This window comes from Meles meles, chromosome 5 (assembly GCF_922984935.1).
Source record: "Meles meles chromosome 5, mMelMel3.1 paternal haplotype, whole genome shotgun sequence".
In the NCBI taxonomy this organism is placed as follows: Eukaryota; Metazoa; Chordata; class Mammalia; order Carnivora; family Mustelidae; genus Meles; species Meles meles.
This window is the reverse complement of record NC_060070.1, coordinates 122597917-122615341: the sequence shown is the minus strand read 5'-3', so window position 1 is coordinate 122615341 and position 17425 is coordinate 122597917. Positions and strand designations below refer to the sequence as shown.

Below are 17425 nucleotides of genomic sequence, written 5' to 3'. Positions count from 1 at the left end.
GCCAGATTTCAAGCAGACTCCAAGCCGACCACAGAGCCCAAAGCAGGGCTCCATCTCAGATCATGACCTGAGCTGAAATAAGAGTTGAGCGCTTAATGTGTTGACTGAGACACCCAGGCGCCCTGTGAATTATACATTTTATCGGACTATTCACTCCTTCTGACTTTCCTCCACATATTCAGCCTACTACCCACTCAATGTATTTGTCCAGTCCTTTTAAACAATTAATTAATTAATTAATTTTTAAAAGTAATCTCTATACCCAACTTGGAGCTCAAACTCATGACTCCAAGATCAAGAGTCCCATGTTCTACTGACTGAAACAGCCAGATACCCCATATTTGTCCAGTCCTAACTCAGTTATACCAGTTACACTTCTTCTGCTTTATTGGTAAGGATATTAATATTGATATTTTTGTACACAAGTCTTTTCCCCTTTGTTCATTAGTTATCTCCAATCTGAGTACTTCCAAAAAACAGTTACTTTACGACTAAGTAAAAGTTGTTTTTTTTTCCAAGTTCAGTATCATAACTGCTGGGTCACCTGAAGGAGACTATTCCTAATAACATAACAAATGATGTATCTGCTCTTATACTTCAGCAGTTACTTAAGATCATGAGTTAATGTTTGTATATTATGTCTTTCTCCATCCTTTTAATTTTGACCTATTTGTGTTTTTTATTTAAAATATTTATCTAGTGGGCAGTGTATATTTTGCTATTTATTTTCTTAATCAACCCAATGACCTTCCTTTGCAATTGATGTCATTGCTGATACGGTTCAAGTCTATCAACTGTTTATTTTCTATTTGTTCTACCTATACTATATTAACTTTTTCTTCTTTTTCTGTTTTAATTGATTGCTTATTATTATAATTGTTGATTATTTTTTAATGATCCATTTTATTTCCTTTTCTGGCTTAATAGATATAATTTTGTTGTTATATTAGTGGTTGTTTGCAGTTTACAGCATTCACGTTTATCTTACAATATTCTAACCTCAACTGCTCTGTTAGGAGACTTACAACAATGTATTTTCATGTGTTCCTTCCTGGTCTTTTTTCTGTTGTTGTCATACATTACATTTTTTCTTCTGCTGTAAATCCCATGCTTCATTGTTACCGTATTTGTTTAAGGGGTGTCTTATTTTTTTAAATTTTTAAACAATAAAAGAAATCATTCTATAATTACCTAGACAGATAGTATTTCCAATTCTCTTCATTCCTTTGTATAGATACAAATTTACATTGGTTACCATTTTCCTTCTGTCTAAAGGGCCTTTTTTTTTTTTACCATTTCTTAAAGTGTGGGTCTCCTGGTGATTTTTGTTTTGCTTGTTTTTTGTTTTTTGGTTTTTTCTGCTTGTCTGTATATGAAAATATCTTTATTTTACATTTGCTTTTGAAAATTTTTCACTGGGTATTAAATCTATTCTGGTATATTTTTTCCAGTATTTTAGGTGTTCTTCCACTGTTTTCTCACTTGCACCATTTACAGTGAGAAATATTCTGTCATCTTTATCTTTATTCTTCAGTAGATATTTTAATTTTTTTATTCTGGCTTCTTTAAACCTCTGGTTTTAAGTAATTTGATTTCCATGTGCTATGTGTTTTCTTAATTTTTGCACTTTGAGTTCATTGAACTTTGCTATAGAATGAATATCTGTGTGCTGTCAAAATATATTATGTTGAAACCTGATCTCCAAAGTGATGGTATTTGGTGTTTCTACACTGGGGAAATAATTAAAACATTAGGGCAAGCCCTTATCAATGGAAGCAGTGCCCTTATAAAGGAGACCACACAGAACTCCGTCACCCCTTCAGTCATGGGAAGACACAGTGCAAAGACAATTAGCTACAAACCAGGAAACTAGCTCTCACTAGACATCGAAACTGAAGGTACCTTGATCTTAGACTTCTCAGCCTTCAGAATCATGAGAAATAAATTTATGCAGTTTATATACCACTAAATCTATGGTATTTTTAGAGCAGCCCAAACAGACTAGGACAGCTTTTTTGATCTAGAGTTTATAATGATCAAATTTAGAATATATTTTTGGTTCTTATTTTGTGAAAAAAAAAATTTTCTGTTCACTTTGCTCTTCTTTTCAAGGACTTCAATTGTCTTTCTACTGGGCTCTTTAAAGATTTTTCAAAACTCACTAATACTCTATATTTTTAAAATACCTTTCTTTTTCTGTGTGTTTTATTTTGCATAGTTTCCATTTCTATGTCTTCAGATTCACTGATCATTTATTTCTGAAATGGTTAATCTGCTGCTAACCATATCCAAGGCAATTTTTATTTAACACATTGTCATTTCCATGTAAAGAAGTTGAATTTGGGTCTTTCTTTTAAAAGTCTAGTGAACTTGGGACACCTAGGTGGCTCAGTGGGTTAAAGCCTCTGTCTTCGGCTCCGGTCGTGGTCCTGGGGTCTTGGGATCGGTCCCGCATCGGGCTCTCTGCTCAGCGGAGAACCTGCTTCCCTCTCTCTGTCTGTCTGCCTCTCTGCCTACTTGTGATCTGTCTGTCAAATAACTAAATAAAATCTTAAAAAAAAAGAAAGTCTAGTGAACTTTAGGAATATCTGGAATATAATTACAACTTTTGCTTTAATACTCTTGTGTGTTAAATCTAACACCTGTATCAGTTCCATGTTAATTTCAATGTAGTGATTTTTTTTGTTTATTATGAGTCATATTTTCCTGCTTCTTTCCAAGCCTGGTAATTTTTGATTAAATGTCAAACACTGTTCATTTTACCTGGTTGAGCTATGCTCTGGCATGAAGTTAGATATTGTAAATAATTTGATCTTGCTTTTAAGATTTGCTCATCAATATTGGATCAGTTTTAGTCTAGGGCTCATTACTCCCTGCTGCTGGGGCAAGATTTTTCTGGGTATTCTATCCCATATCCACAGAATTTACCAGGTTTTTCAGTCTAGCTCATAGGAACACATTCTCTTCTTATCCCTGTTTAAACACTAAGTACTGTCTTCTGTAGTCATCTCATTTGAATATAAGAGATAGGTTTGATTAGAAGCAGAAGAGGGGCCTTTCCTTACCTCTGCTGGTGGATATACTTAAAATTCCCTAAAATATAAAGTAGTCATTTCCCTTATTAATATCTTAAGCAAAGAAATAAAATGTCTCTTTTTTTAATTAGATAAATACCTCAAAATGCTCTTACCTTTTGGTTTTCCCAGACCTTACATGTTAACATCATCACATTTGTTAGAATTGGATTCTGACTGATACTTCTTTTTTTCTTTCCTCAAATTATCCTTGCATTTAAGGTATAGATTAGCATGTATTAAATTATAATTTATTTGTTTATTTGTCAGAGAGAGAGAGAAAGAGAGCACCAGCTGGGGTAGCAGCAGATAGAGGAAGAAGAAGGCTCCCTGCTGAGTAAGGAGCTATGTAGGACAGGATTCCAGGACTCTGGAGTCATGATCTGAGTAAAAGGCAGACATTTAGCCAACTGAGCCATCCACGTGTCCCTCAAGCTACAATTTAACTTTTCTTCCTCAACATTGGAAAATAGCACATTTTGTTGCTTTTATTTAGCATTGCTATGACAGAGGTGAAGAGTTTTATCTAATTTTTACTCCTCTGAATACTGCTTTAGCAGTGCCACTCAAAAGTGTTGTTCACAGACCAGTGAACTGTTAACTGTTTCTTACAGGTTCTTTATGACACAAATACAGAGCTAGAGTATTACAAACATTTTAGAGCAAATTGACAGAGTAATTTTAAGCATATTGAATATAACAATAAGCTTATTACAGCTTGTAATTGTATCCATTTTTTTTTTATTGACTTCATTTTTCTAGTAATTTATCCTGGAAAATTATCAGTCTGTGATATATTAGATATAAAACAAGAAACAGCATTTATAACAATAACAATTACAAACAAAAATTTTTGTCTCTGCAATTAAGAAACAGTGCTGGTCATGGGGACTCATGGAGCCTCAAGTCAAGAGGCCTCATAATCAGTGAACTTGAGGTCACACATCAGAACTGGCATTCTGGGATTTATAGAGAATAGGCTATTGTCTTCACTGTGTAAGTTCTTCCTCTAAGTCACTTAATATTGCTCATATGGGGAATGCTCCATGGATTTAATGTTGAAGTAAGGATAGAGTGATCCAGTGAAGCTCTCCTGGGTAAAGGAGAAGATGTGGGTACCTTGATTCATATCATAGAAAGAAATGTCTTTGTCTTCATAATCCAAAAAAATCACAATCTTTTGTGGATACTTTTCTATCTTGAGATCTTCTTCCAGGGAAATTTCTTGAGGGTCACAGATGAGAGCCCTGCATTTACATCCTTTCTTTTCTAAGACTCTGAATTTCTTTTTTTGTAGATCTGTGGATAATCCACTCTCACCTGTGAGCTTCTCATAAATGCCTAGAGTCCACTCATCAGTGTCCATAATATCCACTTCCCAGTAATGTCTTCCTGAGGTGAAGTCTTGCTGATTTAGTGTGATAAGGTTGCAGTCTCCTCTCTTATCACTAAGAGATAGATCCTGTGTTTCCTCTCTGAAGTTCTCTTTGCTCTCTGGGTCACAATTATTCTGATGGATTTCTTGATTTATAGTCACATTGGCTGTGGGGAAAGAAAAAGGAAGGGAAGGGCCAACATTACATATTTTAGAAGGCTGTTGTGCAGGTGAAACCTTAGAGAAACAGGATCAAATAGTGAAAGAACCCCTGTCCTCTGGATGTGTGTGTGTGTGCGGGGGCAGATGGAGCTATGAGGTGCTCTCACCAAGGGTTCAATGCTACTTATCTCACCTTATCTTGCCTATGCTATTATCAGTGTCTCGGCAGAAGGCAGGAGTGAGCTGTGACTTGTAGTGTTTACTTGACAATAGTGTTCTTTCTTAATTATCTACAAATTAGAACTATGTTCTTTAATTAGTAATGGGCTCCATGTCAGCTGACCTCCTTACAAAGAGCAGCTAAGTAACTCTCATCATTTTGAGTACTTTTTACTCAGTTGGGGATTTCCTTCATAACCAAGTAGACCTCCCCCGCCCCACCATAGGTGAGAAACCATGCCAATATATGAAGGTGTGAATACAACCAGAGTACCTAATCCTAGCAGTAATTCTCGGTCCAGGCCAAAATTAATGATCTTCATGTACTTCCCTCTCTTTATCAGAATAGTGGTTCTTCTGTCTTTTCAAGTAGGAGATGATGTTAGGAGGGAAAAATGGGATATCAAAGGGCAGGTTGGAAAGGGGTCCAAAGATAAACAAAAAGCCACTCACCAGGCTTGAACTTTTCCTTCCTCCAGTCTGAAAAAGAGCAATACAAACTGAGACTATGATGGAAACACAACCACAGAATGAAGAGGAGGGTCACACTTCCTTTCCTGGCTCATTGCTGTCTCTTCTCAGCTCTCTTTCCCTCCTCCTCTGAGCCCCTTGAACTCTCAGTATCCAGAAACTACAAGACAAAGGGTGTACTTCCTCTGTGCTGCCTCAGATTAGAAATGATTCCCTCATTTGGCCAGTGCTGAGGAAGTAAGTCTGGAGAACTCCTGGAGCATGGTCTAGTGTTCTAGGCACCTATGCTTTTAAGACTTTTGTGGCACTCCTCGTTGAGGATGAAAGTTATAAAATGTCCTTTTATTTTACTTTATTCTATTATTTTATTTCAGGGGTTTCCCAGGCTATAGCCATGTAAGAGTAGAGTTTAAGCTTTGGACCAAAGCTTTTAAACTGACCTTTTTAAATTTTAATGCTTGTAATCACATTTTTAATATTTTCCTTCAGAGACAGACTCTTCATGAGGAATAGAACTACATCTGCCTCTGCCTGGGGCCACCTCTCTTATGGCAGGTCTTGTGATTTTATTAAAGATTGGATATACTCTTAGTGTCTTGGGGCACTAGGCAGATAACAACTTGTCCATAATTCTTGATGGTCTCTCACTTAGCTGCCCACTTCTAAGAAGGGTAGCACTCTCTATATAGAATTGATGAATACGTGAGTCAGGAGGGGCTTCTGTGATCTCTTCATTTTAGAGATAAGAAGGCTGAGTTCAAGAAAGCAAAAATGACTGAATTCCTCAGCTGTCATTGATGGAGTTGGAACAAAACCTGTATGTCCTCATCCTTACTACACTTTGCTCTCTCCTCTAGAATCATGGGAACATTTTAAAGCAGCTCCTGAAAGAAAATCTTAGTAGAGGGGCACCTACCTTTGGATCAGATCATGATCTCAGGGTCTTAGGGTTGAACTCTATGTAGGGAATCTCTGGTTAGTGGGATGCCTGCTTCTTCTCTCCCTCCCCCTTGCTCACCCTCTCTCTTTCTCTCTCTCATAAATAAATAAATAAATTTGAAAAGAAAAGAGAAGAAGAGAAAGAAAAGAAAGAAAAAAATAGAAAAGAAAAAAAGAAAAGAAAAGAAAAGAAAACACTCTTAGTAGAAACTGTTCATCTGACTTTAACCCTTGGGAGAAGCACCTTGACCCTGTCTTATCAAAGTACTTATCAGATTGTGTGTAGTTGCCTGGTTCTTAGCTTACTTCCCCCAGTGGACTTCAGGGTCAGAGACCATGGATTATGCCACCAACATCTAGCACAATATCAGGCATATAAAAATTGCACAACTATATATTTAAGGAAATACCTAGCATGCTTTTGAGATCTAACTCTGTATTACACATGCACATACACAGTCTTAAACATATGTAGTACATGGACACAGATATTAGAAGATATAAAATAGCCAGTTCCCTCTACCACCAGATAAATAAATTTTTACAATGATATTAAAGTATTTTTGAAAGACTGTTTTTCAAGCTTTTCAAACACAAGACTTGTTCTGTGTATTGAACTTTACTTTGATTATTTCATATAGGTAAAAAAAATAATAATTAATATCTTTTTCCCAAATGTAAAATATGTTAACTGCTCTTTTGAACTTTATTCACTGTATAGAAATGCTGCTATCATATAGGGTGTCCTTTACTCTTCCTAAATCCCACCAAAATTGCTCTGATTTCTGTCTCTTCGTTCTCTATAGTGGATGGGTTAAAAATTCCTGTTGAGTCCTACTCCAGACACGTGGAATTCACCAGTCAATAGTTATTTTTTCTTTATACTTAGCTGACAAACAATTGAATATTTGACCTTCCAAATACAAAAAAAACTGTAGATCGATACCAAATAAATCTTCACAACTTTCAGGTTGGGGTGTGTGTGTGTGTGTGTGTGTGTGTGTATGTGTGTGCTTATGTCTCTACTTATTATACTTGGAATATTAGAGCACATGGCAAGACCTAAGCCAGAAAGTTACTTACCAGGATACAGCCAGGCCTTCCTCCAATCTAAAACAGAAAAAATCCAGTTAATACAAGGCAAGACATCCAGAGCCTCACATTCTTCTCCCCACCCCTTATTTTTTTGCACAAGTCACTATTAAATCTTTCAGTCTTAACCTCTGAAGAGAGGAAGCTGAGAAAGTGTTGGACATCAAAACATTGAGGGGTATGGGAAACCCAGTCTCTTACCTGTAAGGTATAGTGCCTTTCGCTGTTCTGAAAGAAACAAAATTCAGTGAGAGACCTACAGCAGATGTGGAAAGGGGAGCCAATTCTACACAGGGCATGAGAAGAAGCAAGACTCACCAAGCTCTGCCTTGAGGTTCTCTGAAAGAAGAGATATAAAATCCATCAAACTGGGTTTTAGCTGCTCTTGAGTTCATGGAGCAGCTGAATGGATTCAATGTGGCCCACCATTAGGAGTCCCATAGTTAAGTAGGTGGGAAGGATTAGCAAACATACATGTGGACTCTAAATAATAAGTGCAAGGAAAAGTTACATGGGAAATGTCATAGGGTCACCGAGGAAGGAGTGCCAATGCTTTGTGGGAATTCAAGCTTTCTTAGGCATTTCAGAAGCTAATTCTGGAAGGAAGAATAGGAGGAGAAGATGGGGAAAGACATTTGCACAAGGAGAAACGACACCACAGTTTGGGTACAGACCACTGCCCACAACTCTCCAAGTTTTCCCCATGGTTTCTTCTTTTCCATAAGACTCCAGTTTAATGGAATTTTGGTACTCCATGTTTTCCTTGAGGTCCTTTGACAACTTCTATTTCCCCACCCACCTTATACAACCTGCACCCCCAGCTTCTCCATGAACCCTATTTGCCCTCGGGTCACAATACCTTTGGCCTTAAGTGCTGTTTCCTTTTCATTTTTCATCTGACCTCTTTCACGAGATTCTCTTTGCTTTTTCTTTACTTCTCTTTCTTTGGCTTGATGTTTTCTCCAGCCAGTGTAGCTGATCCCAAGGAGAAAGAGCATCAGCACAGGGACTGTCCCAGCCAGGGCTGCCTTCCATGGGTCCATCCTGGGGAAGAAGGGCTCTGACACAGGCAAGTGAAGACATAGTGAGGACGAGCCTGGAGGCCATCCTGTCCTTTCTCCAAGGCTCCCTCAGCCCTCCTTCCTTACTCCCTACCCTCACCACACACCCAACTCTGCTTTGGGGTTTGTGCCTCATTCACCAGGGAGGAAGATTGCTGATGCTTTCTCCTGTCCAGAGAGGGGATTTTGGATGCAACAGGTCACGTTGCCCAGAGAGCTATCTGTGACCACAAGAGATGCTTCCACACAGAAGAGCCCATCTTCATCCTGGGTCTGAAACTCAGAGAGGGACTGTAGATTCACTCCCATCATGTCACTCCACTGCACCCTGGGTTTTGGGAACCAGCCATCTGCAGAGCACAACACTCGGATCCCACCATTCTCAGGTCCCATCATACGAACATGAGGTGCAGAGCCCAACCCTGAAGAGAGAAGGCATGTGTTTAAGGCCTGGAATCCTTGGGGTTCAGGAGTCCCTGAGGCTGATGGTCAAAATGCCTTCACTAGACTGATAAGTAAACTGAAACTCAGAGGTCAATAAATCTCTCACAGTGAATGTTAGGGTAACCTGTGATTCAGTTTTAAAATCAGCTTGATGCCTTTGCACTATACTGAGACTAAGAGAGCTTGGAGTCATTTCAAGGAGAGAGAAAAAAGGTACAATTGAAGTTAGAAAAAGGAGTTTAAGCCTATAAATTGTCTTTCTCTACTGAATGGATGGAAACGAATGTCTGAGGGTGTCAGTACCTGTCTGAATTAATACAGTCAGTTAATTTTCTGGGGCCTTTTAGAATACAAAAACATATTCAGAAATATTGCCTTTTTTGATGTTTAAAAGTGAATAGAGCATATAGTCTTAGCATCACTGTATACTTTAAGAAATTGACATTATGGGGGTGCCTGGGTGGCTCAGTGGATTAAGCCATTGCCTTCAGCTCAGGTCATGATCTCAGGGTCCTAGGATTGAGCCCCGCATCTGCCTCAGCATCCCTGATGAGCAGAGAGCCTGTGTCCCCCTCTCTCTCTGCCTGACTCTCTGCCTACTTGTGATATCTCTCTCTGTCAAATAAATAAATAAAATCTTTAAAAAAAAAAAAAGAAAGAAATTGACATTCTGCAAGGTAAATTAGCAGATCAATATATGGAAGATCATAAGAAATGCCAGGTTAGGAATCCAGACATCCTTATTTTTCTCTTTGCTTCACACCATGACACTGGGCCAGGTTAACATACCTATAACATGCAGCTCCACAATAGCCTCTTGGGAGTTCTGACCATCCATAAAATGACACCAGTACTGGCCATGATCAGAGGCACGAACATGTTGGATCAGCAGGGCCACACCTCCTTTGTCCATGGAGTCCCTCACAAACTCTGTCCTGCCACGGTATTCCAGCATTTGCTCCCCACCTTGTTCCTGTCCATTCTGGTACACAAACACAGCGGGGGAGAGTTGGTTTCGGTACCACCGAATGTGCATGTGGGCTGCACTCTGCTCAGGGGACAGCTGGCAGGGCAAAGTGGCATCTGCCCCTAGTAGAACCATGATAGGCTCAGCCGGTCCCTTCACAGAAAATCTGGACGCTGCATGAAAATCAAAGACAGATTGAGGAAATGAGTGAGGGAGGATGAAACAAAAGACCCTTCTGCATTTCTTTCTTATTTGCATTGTTTTATATGTCTTAAAATATATATCTCCATAATAACTTCTTCAACTATGTTCTCCTGAGGTAAAAACTACCGATATTTTGGCATTTGAAAGGACCATTTTCTATGCATTTGCAAATAGTATTTATGTGTAAGTTATGTAAAACCTACAAAAACTAAATAAGAGACTTATTTAGAATTAAATGTGGCAAAGTAACTTATTAAGCAATTATCCCTTCTTTTGGTAGGAGAGGAACGAAGTTACTTCTCTCCACACTCATCCCTTTCTCTACCAACACACTACTCCTGAAAGGATAAGTAGCCATTTCTGATTAAAGATTTAGGTTCCTCTGTGTTGAGAGGTGAGGAAAAGGATTAACAGTGTTTTATATCAAAGTGAAATGTAGAATTTACAAGGTTAGGTCGCTTTTTAATTTTTTTTAAATAACTCTGAATGTTTAGAATCATAAAGAATAGTTTTTCATAAAAAATATTTTCTTGAGAGGACTTAGAAGCCAGTGGTTCCAGGGCATAAGAGCAGGGCAGTCTTTATCAGAGAAGACGGTTGGATTCCTGGGTCAGAGGAGGATGCTGCAAGCCAAAAATGGGGACCTTGCTTAGCTTTGCTAATCTCCTTTGTCAAGTCACTTAAACCATCTGTTTGCAACTTACTTTAGTATAGAAATAAATAACTAAAAGGTGACTGATGCCCCCTGGGAAAAACTTGCACTCGCAGAGGCCAAAGATATTGTGGCTCTTTTGAATGGTCAGAACTTAAGGGCCACAAATGTAGTGACTCTGGAGTGGGAAGAATTCAAAAAGGCATGGCTGTGAAGGGGTCCAGGAGTGTTGCATACAAATGGCAAGGCCACATGGGCTTAAAGGAAAATTCCCATGGCCAGACTGTCCCAGAGAATGTGGATCAGGCAGTCTTGGGCAAGGAGCGTGACACTGGCTATTAGGCTGGATGAAGGCTGTGGTGTCCCTTCTTTTCTATTTCTGTGTAAAACCCAGAGTACTCAACAGATACGTGTTCTTAGTTAACTGATACATGGCTACTGGCTATACATGTTCTATGAGTCATTTAATTTAGGAAAAGGTATTTGACGTTGCTTATATCCACAATGTTGTATAAAAGTTACTCTATTTCACATAAGTGGAATCACTACATATCAATTTCTGTAATAAGAAACATCCAACCATTTTAGTACATATAATTTAGCTCTATCTATTGTTTTAAACACTGCCTATACCGTTATGTTTAAGCTTTTCCTGTATCAGGGTAATATTTATAGTGCTTCCAATTTATTATTACTATAAATAGTCCCACAATAAACATTTAGTACATTATACATATACACATGACAGAGCTTTTCTTTATGAAAAATTCTTGTGGAATTTCTGAGTCAACATGTGTGGAAATCAAACATTTTAGTACTCCCTGCCTAACTGACATCAAATTAAAGAGATTTTAATGAAAAATGTCATTATTGTAATCTCATAGCTGGTTTCTCTCCAAACCTTGAGTCTGAAAACTTTATCCTGAGAGCCCTTTCTATTTTATGAAAGAAGGACTCAAGTGCCAGAGGGGGGCAAAAAATGATTTGTCAAAGATCATAACCAGGAATTCCAAATTTGTTGTACTCATACTTAGGTTTTCCTGGCAATGTGAACATTATAAGGTGTATTTTCACTGATATTGTTTCACGAAATTAAGCAGGTTAAAATCACCCAGAGTCAATAAAGATTTAGCTAAACATTACAGCTATAGTTTTATAAAATCTACCCAAAGTAGTAAGGGGTGTGTATATAAAGATCAGTCACATCCTTAGCCAGAAACTTCCAGTCTTCTGTTGGCACAAACACAGTTGCAGTTCCCCCCAATATAACTGCCTTTGAGAGGAGGTACAATGACAACTGCTGAATGATCAAGTTTTTTCATCATCTGAGAAGAGCCATTAAAAACAAGTGAATATATAAAGAGAAGGAGAGAGAACACTGACCTGATGAGTACCATGTAGACACCTGGAGAAGCAGGAGAAGGAGGAGGAAACCAGCAGGAGGATAGTCTGGAGAAACCACCATCTTCTTCAGAGCAGAAAGTGAAAGCATGAAATGTTCACTCTGACAAGGAAGTAGTCTGTAAGAGAAGGTGGTGAGAAAGACACCAGAGTGAAAACTTTCAGGGGAAAAAAAAAAGGTCCATTCAAAGATTTACTTTTATACACAGTTTTTTGACTGTGCTTCTTCACAGACCGGCACCAACTCCAACCCTCCCCCAGTGGATTCTACCTCTCTCTCTTCTTTCTGAAAACCATTTTCCCAGCAGGTGTAGAAAACCATAAACCACTCTCTTGTGTCCTGTGGGCTTTCTTGAAATTGAAAAGGAATTGATTTTGAGAAAGGAAGGCAGATACAAAATTAAACCACTCCTATTGGTCAATCTAACTTCTTCCTTCTTGCCTTCATTTATTGATTCATTCATATATTTACTTATTTATTTTTGCTATAAACACTCTTGTGGCTTAACTCCAGCAAGAGAAGAGTTTCTCACTTTGTGACCCAGAGCTCAAACCCTTTTGTTTTTAGGACCCACAACTTCCACAGACACACCTTCACATCACCACAAATTTCTCTCTCACCATCCAGATTGAGCCAGGAGGCTTCCTGGAACCTCCTTATTTCCACAGTTAAACTACAAGTCCCAGCTCCAGAGACATGGGTACCTAGTTGTTCTCGTGGTCAGAATCCAAAGGTGTGGCTGCAGGAGCTGGGAATAGTAGGTTTCTAACCCATCCCTGGACTGTAAAAATATTCTTAGGAGGCGGACAAACAGGGCTACCAAAAGACACGGACATGTGAGTGCCTCTCCTAGAATGGGTCCAGTAAGATAGTCATAGCTGGCCTGCAGCTCTTGCAGTTACTGGGAAAGTGGAAGTAATAAAAGTCATCCTAGGCGACTTTGGGCTGGGTGCGGCTGTGGAATGATAGGAACCAGAGTGCGCTTTGGTCAAAATTGCTCAGTGTAACTTCCTCCTCTTACCTGCAAAGGGCTGAAATCACATTATTCAGAGAGGGAGAATCCTCTTCTTGTGTGATATTCAAGGATGTTGGTCATCCCAATGTTTAACTTACAAAGTTAAACCATTTAGAGAACAAGAACAAGAGATACAAGAGATTTCTCCTACCACACCCTAACTGGCATTGGAAACCATGCAGGAGAAAATAAGAGGCCAGAAATGGAGGGTTTTGTGCTATGAGAAGTTTAGGGCTGTCTTTCCAAAACCTTAGGGCTCCTAAAAGTAAAATGGGAATAATAACACAACAGTACAGTCCCAGACATAGAATGTGCTCAAAAGGGATTTCTTTCCACTTCAGATTTTTTCCAAGTCCAAGACATGTTTTTGCATGTCACACAAGGTTGACAGATAATTAAGGACACAAATAGCAATTGCATAGATATTAGCATATAAGTCACTAATAGTCTGGTCAAAGGGATACTAAACTCTTAAATCAATATTCTCTAGAGACAATGAGATACATTTGAATTTTTAGAAATCATATTTATGAAAATATAATTTGCATACAATGGAATGTATGGTTTGAAATGTACATTTCAATGAAGTTTACAAATGTTTATACTCATGTAACCACCACCTCCCTCAAAATATGGACCATGTCTGTCTGCCTCTTGAAAATTTCCCTCATCTTCATTTTCAGTCAATTCATTCCAGGAAAAACAAATAGCATTCTGACATAAATCACAATAGCTTAATCTTGCCTATTCTAAAACTTCAAAAACAGTAAAAAATAAATTGTACAGTATGTGCACTTCTGTGTTTGGCTTCTTTGGATAAACAAAATGCTTTTTGAGATTTGACCATGTTCTATTTATCAGTAAATTTTAAATTTTTCATTGCTGATAATATGACATTGTTTAAATATAATATATTCTTCTGCAGTTCTCTTCATGACTGCCTCCCCACCTCACTCATGCCCTGCTGACCCACTCAAGCCCTCTCCCACCATGCTGGGCAGCCCTCCCCACTGAGGCCATTTTGTCTCACTTGGGCTCTGACATCCACCTAATAGTTTAGGTCTGAAGTATTTGGGAATTAGAGTGGAACACTGAAAACAGTAATTTAAGTGTTAAAGTTACTATTTGCCTCTTGTTTACTTTGAATTTTGTGAATATGCTTGTGTGTATATTCTATTCTAAAGTGTAAATAGATTAACATACATTCCAACAGAACTAGAAAAATAAATGTGAAAAATTCGCATAAATATCTTAGATATTTTTCCCAATAATAGAGAATGGGTTGAGGAAAATCAGTTAAACTGTGGAGAATATTTTAAGGGAATTACATCATAAGAGCATTCGTGTGCTTAAGGAGAAAGATGATGGGAGAGGGAAAAGGAGCTCTATAAGATATTATTGACTTCAAAAAGCAGTTTTAAAATAGCATAAACAGTATGGTCTTATTTGCTTAAAAATATGACAAGTTAAACTTTAAAATCATAGAAAAATGATAGGGAACTTATATCTGAGTGAAACAAATGCTGCTTCTATTTTTTTTTTTACTTTGCTTATCTCAAATTCTCAGATTTCTCTCACATAAAAATGTAAATAATATGAATATGAAGATTTTTTTAGTGCAAATGTGAAGCACAATAAGAAGGATTCATTTGTAGGAAATTTAGGACTGAAGAAATAATTCACATTCTTGAGAGTGGAAAACTAACTTAAAATAATAACCAAGTAGGGGCGCCTGGGTGGCTCAGCGGTTTAAGCCTCTGCCTTCCGCTCAGGTCATGATCTCAGGGTCCTGGGATTGAGTCCCGCATCGGGCTCTCTGCTCAGTGGGGAGCCTGTGATCTCTCTCTCTGTCAAATAAATAAATAAAATATTTTTTAAAAAAAATAATAATAATAACCAAGTAGAAGGGTCAGATACCAGAGTAGACACCTCTACAGGTCAAAATATTGGTCTAGAGCACTGGGTGTTGCATCAAAGTGTTGAATCACAAAATTGTACACCTGAAACTCATACTGAACTGTATGTTAACTAAGTGGACTGTAAATCAAAACTTAAAAAAATATATTGGGCTAGAAAAATGGGGTTACTGGATGCTTCCAGAATATGATACTTTAAATCAAAGGGATAAAACTTAAGAAACATAAGTTTATTAAGCATACTGGATCCAGAGCTTCAACAGTCATTTAACAGGTTTTCTGAACCGGGAAGTAAATTAGGGGCCAGAATCAGAAAAAGGACACTTCAGAAAGCATTAAATTAATGGAGAAAAAATGCAATTTACATATAAAATTTTTTAAAGTTTTAGAACGACATACAAACAAGCAAAAAAGCCCAAAGTGTTTACAGTCCAGAAAACCCATTATGTACAAAAGAAGAATCAGCTTCCATCATACATCTGTCACTTTAGATTCAATACTACAAATATAGACTTTACATTCCTGAGTAGAAATTAGAATAATCTAAGTGATAAAATGAACATCTAAATGTAAGGACAAAAGGAAGAAATTTCTGGACAAAGAATCAGCAATTTCTGCCTCACAAAACTTGTCTTACGTAAAGAGTGAAGGTTGCAGGTTTTGAACACAGGGGCTCGTAGCAGGGGGAAGGTTTGGAGATACAGTCCAAGTTCTGTTTATTCCACTTTGGGTAGCCACTGTTATTTAAGGTGGAGTAAGGGGAAGTGTAGGTTTGGTACATGTTGTCTGTTGAAGTTAGCTACCTAGGAATGGAGGAGCCATATGCTGTCTTTATCTGTGTTTCTCTTTTTCTGCTAGCCTCTCCCAATAGTTTAGGTGCCTGCAAGGGAGACCGTGGTCTTCCTGTGGCAGTGACTTATTTCATAAACTTAAATTCAAGTATCATTCACACACATGTCAAATCCCTGACTGCTTAGAAAATGTAAATCCAAATCTCTACTGAGATTAAATACTTGAACAAGTTTCAAAAAGAATAGTTAAATAAGCAGATATTTTGGTGTTTGTTTATATAAGAACACCTGGGAAAGTTCAGACACTCCCAGCACAGTGGAGAAAGGGACTGCATAAGTGTCACACCGGGTCATTTCTACTAATCCATCCTAACTGCCTGCAGCGGAATTATATTAATAAAAAATAAAGAGAAATTAGTGGATCTCACAAAGTCACAAAGATTTGGTATAGCATAGTTTATATAACTTAAAACTTCTATAACTTCATTTATATGTTCTATAACTGTTCTGTTCTTTTCTGACTATGACTACAAATTTCTTTTTTTGAGTTCCCAACTGATTTGGCTCTTTTAAAATCCAGCTGTATGCCATTAGCACTATGCAATACTTGAAAGTCCATGTTGTTAATGAATGTATCTATTTGAAAGGGCATTTTTGTTTCTTTGAATGATTTCTCCCTGAATGTTTTTATTTTAAAATAATGGTGCAGTATCTACAATTGTGCTAGAATAGGTCTGGTTTGTAATAATTTATTTCTTGTTTTGCCATGTATCTTATAAACCATATATAGATGTTCAATCTTAGATACAGAATTTTAAAAATGTAGATTCAATTTTTTAAAATTTTTCTAATCTCTAGTTCAGAATTTCTTTCTGTGATTCTAAGCAAGAAACAATTATTCTAGAATTCCTGGAACTTGAAGAATCTTCAAAACTAAAATGATTTAGACAGGTAAGGGACAGAAACTCATCCTTATCACTTCCATTATTTATAGCATTGAAGAAGATCAAAGTCTCAGATAATCATTTGGGGAATTTTATACTGTTTTTCTTTTATCCTGGTTGAGATGGATAAAATCCAAATATCAGTAGAGAAAATTTCTCTCTGGGAGAAGAGTCAGAGAGTGTGACTGTGCCCATGTCTTCTCAGTTTACTGCCTAATGGAATAAGGGGTCCAACTGGAAGATGAAAATTCATCTTCAGAGCAGATATATTGTGGTGAGGGAGTAAGACATTAAAATAAAAATATATAATATTTTAATAATAATATAATAAAAATAGCTAACAATCTATACTTAAATTATAAGTTACTGACACTCTTCTAAGTGCTTTAAATACATTCATGTACTCTTCACCCCAAACTTAGAATAGATACTATTATTGAACACACTGTCACATGAGGAAACTGAGGCACATAGAGGTTGTATAACTCATTCAAAATGGTAAGCTGTATATAGCCTCATCAGATCATCAAGTTCTAATACCTATGCTACTAACCTAGACAGTATACTTCTCAGAAAGAAAGAAATCACTTGCTTTTGATCTCATCTATACTTTGTAAGTAAGTACTCATTAGATAGACTTATTATAAATGACAGGTCAAAGTTTGCTTTCTTTACCTTATTTTACTTTCAGTTTTGA

The 17425-nt window shown here is 37.5% G+C and overlaps 1 protein-coding gene across 4 annotated transcripts; it reads right to left on the bottom strand.

Annotated features, from left to right (window-relative positions):
- Positions 1–3795: 3795 nt before the first annotated feature.
- LOC123941584 (butyrophilin-like protein 1) lies at positions 3796–12925 on the bottom strand. Of its 4 annotated transcripts, none has more exons than XM_046004908.1 (10): positions 12654–12925; positions 12044–12180; positions 9627–9977; positions 8534–8815; positions 8192–8392; positions 7651–7671; positions 7534–7560; positions 7324–7350; positions 5284–5310; positions 3796–4616 (listed from the first exon to the last, which is right to left on the bottom strand). In XM_046004908.1, exons 2-10 carry the CDS (start codon positions 12150–12152, stop codon positions 4093–4095), a joined length of 1569 nt encoding a protein of 522 aa, XP_045860864.1. In that variant the 5' UTR covers positions 12153–12180; positions 12654–12925; the 3' UTR covers positions 3796–4092. The 4 variants fall into 4 exon arrangements, with proteins under 4 accessions (XP_045860864.1, XP_045860865.1, XP_045860866.1 ...); XM_046004909.1 differs by having other exon boundaries at positions 12683–12925; XM_046004910.1 differs by having other exon boundaries at positions 12767–12920.
- Positions 12926–17425: the final 4500 nt, after the last annotated feature.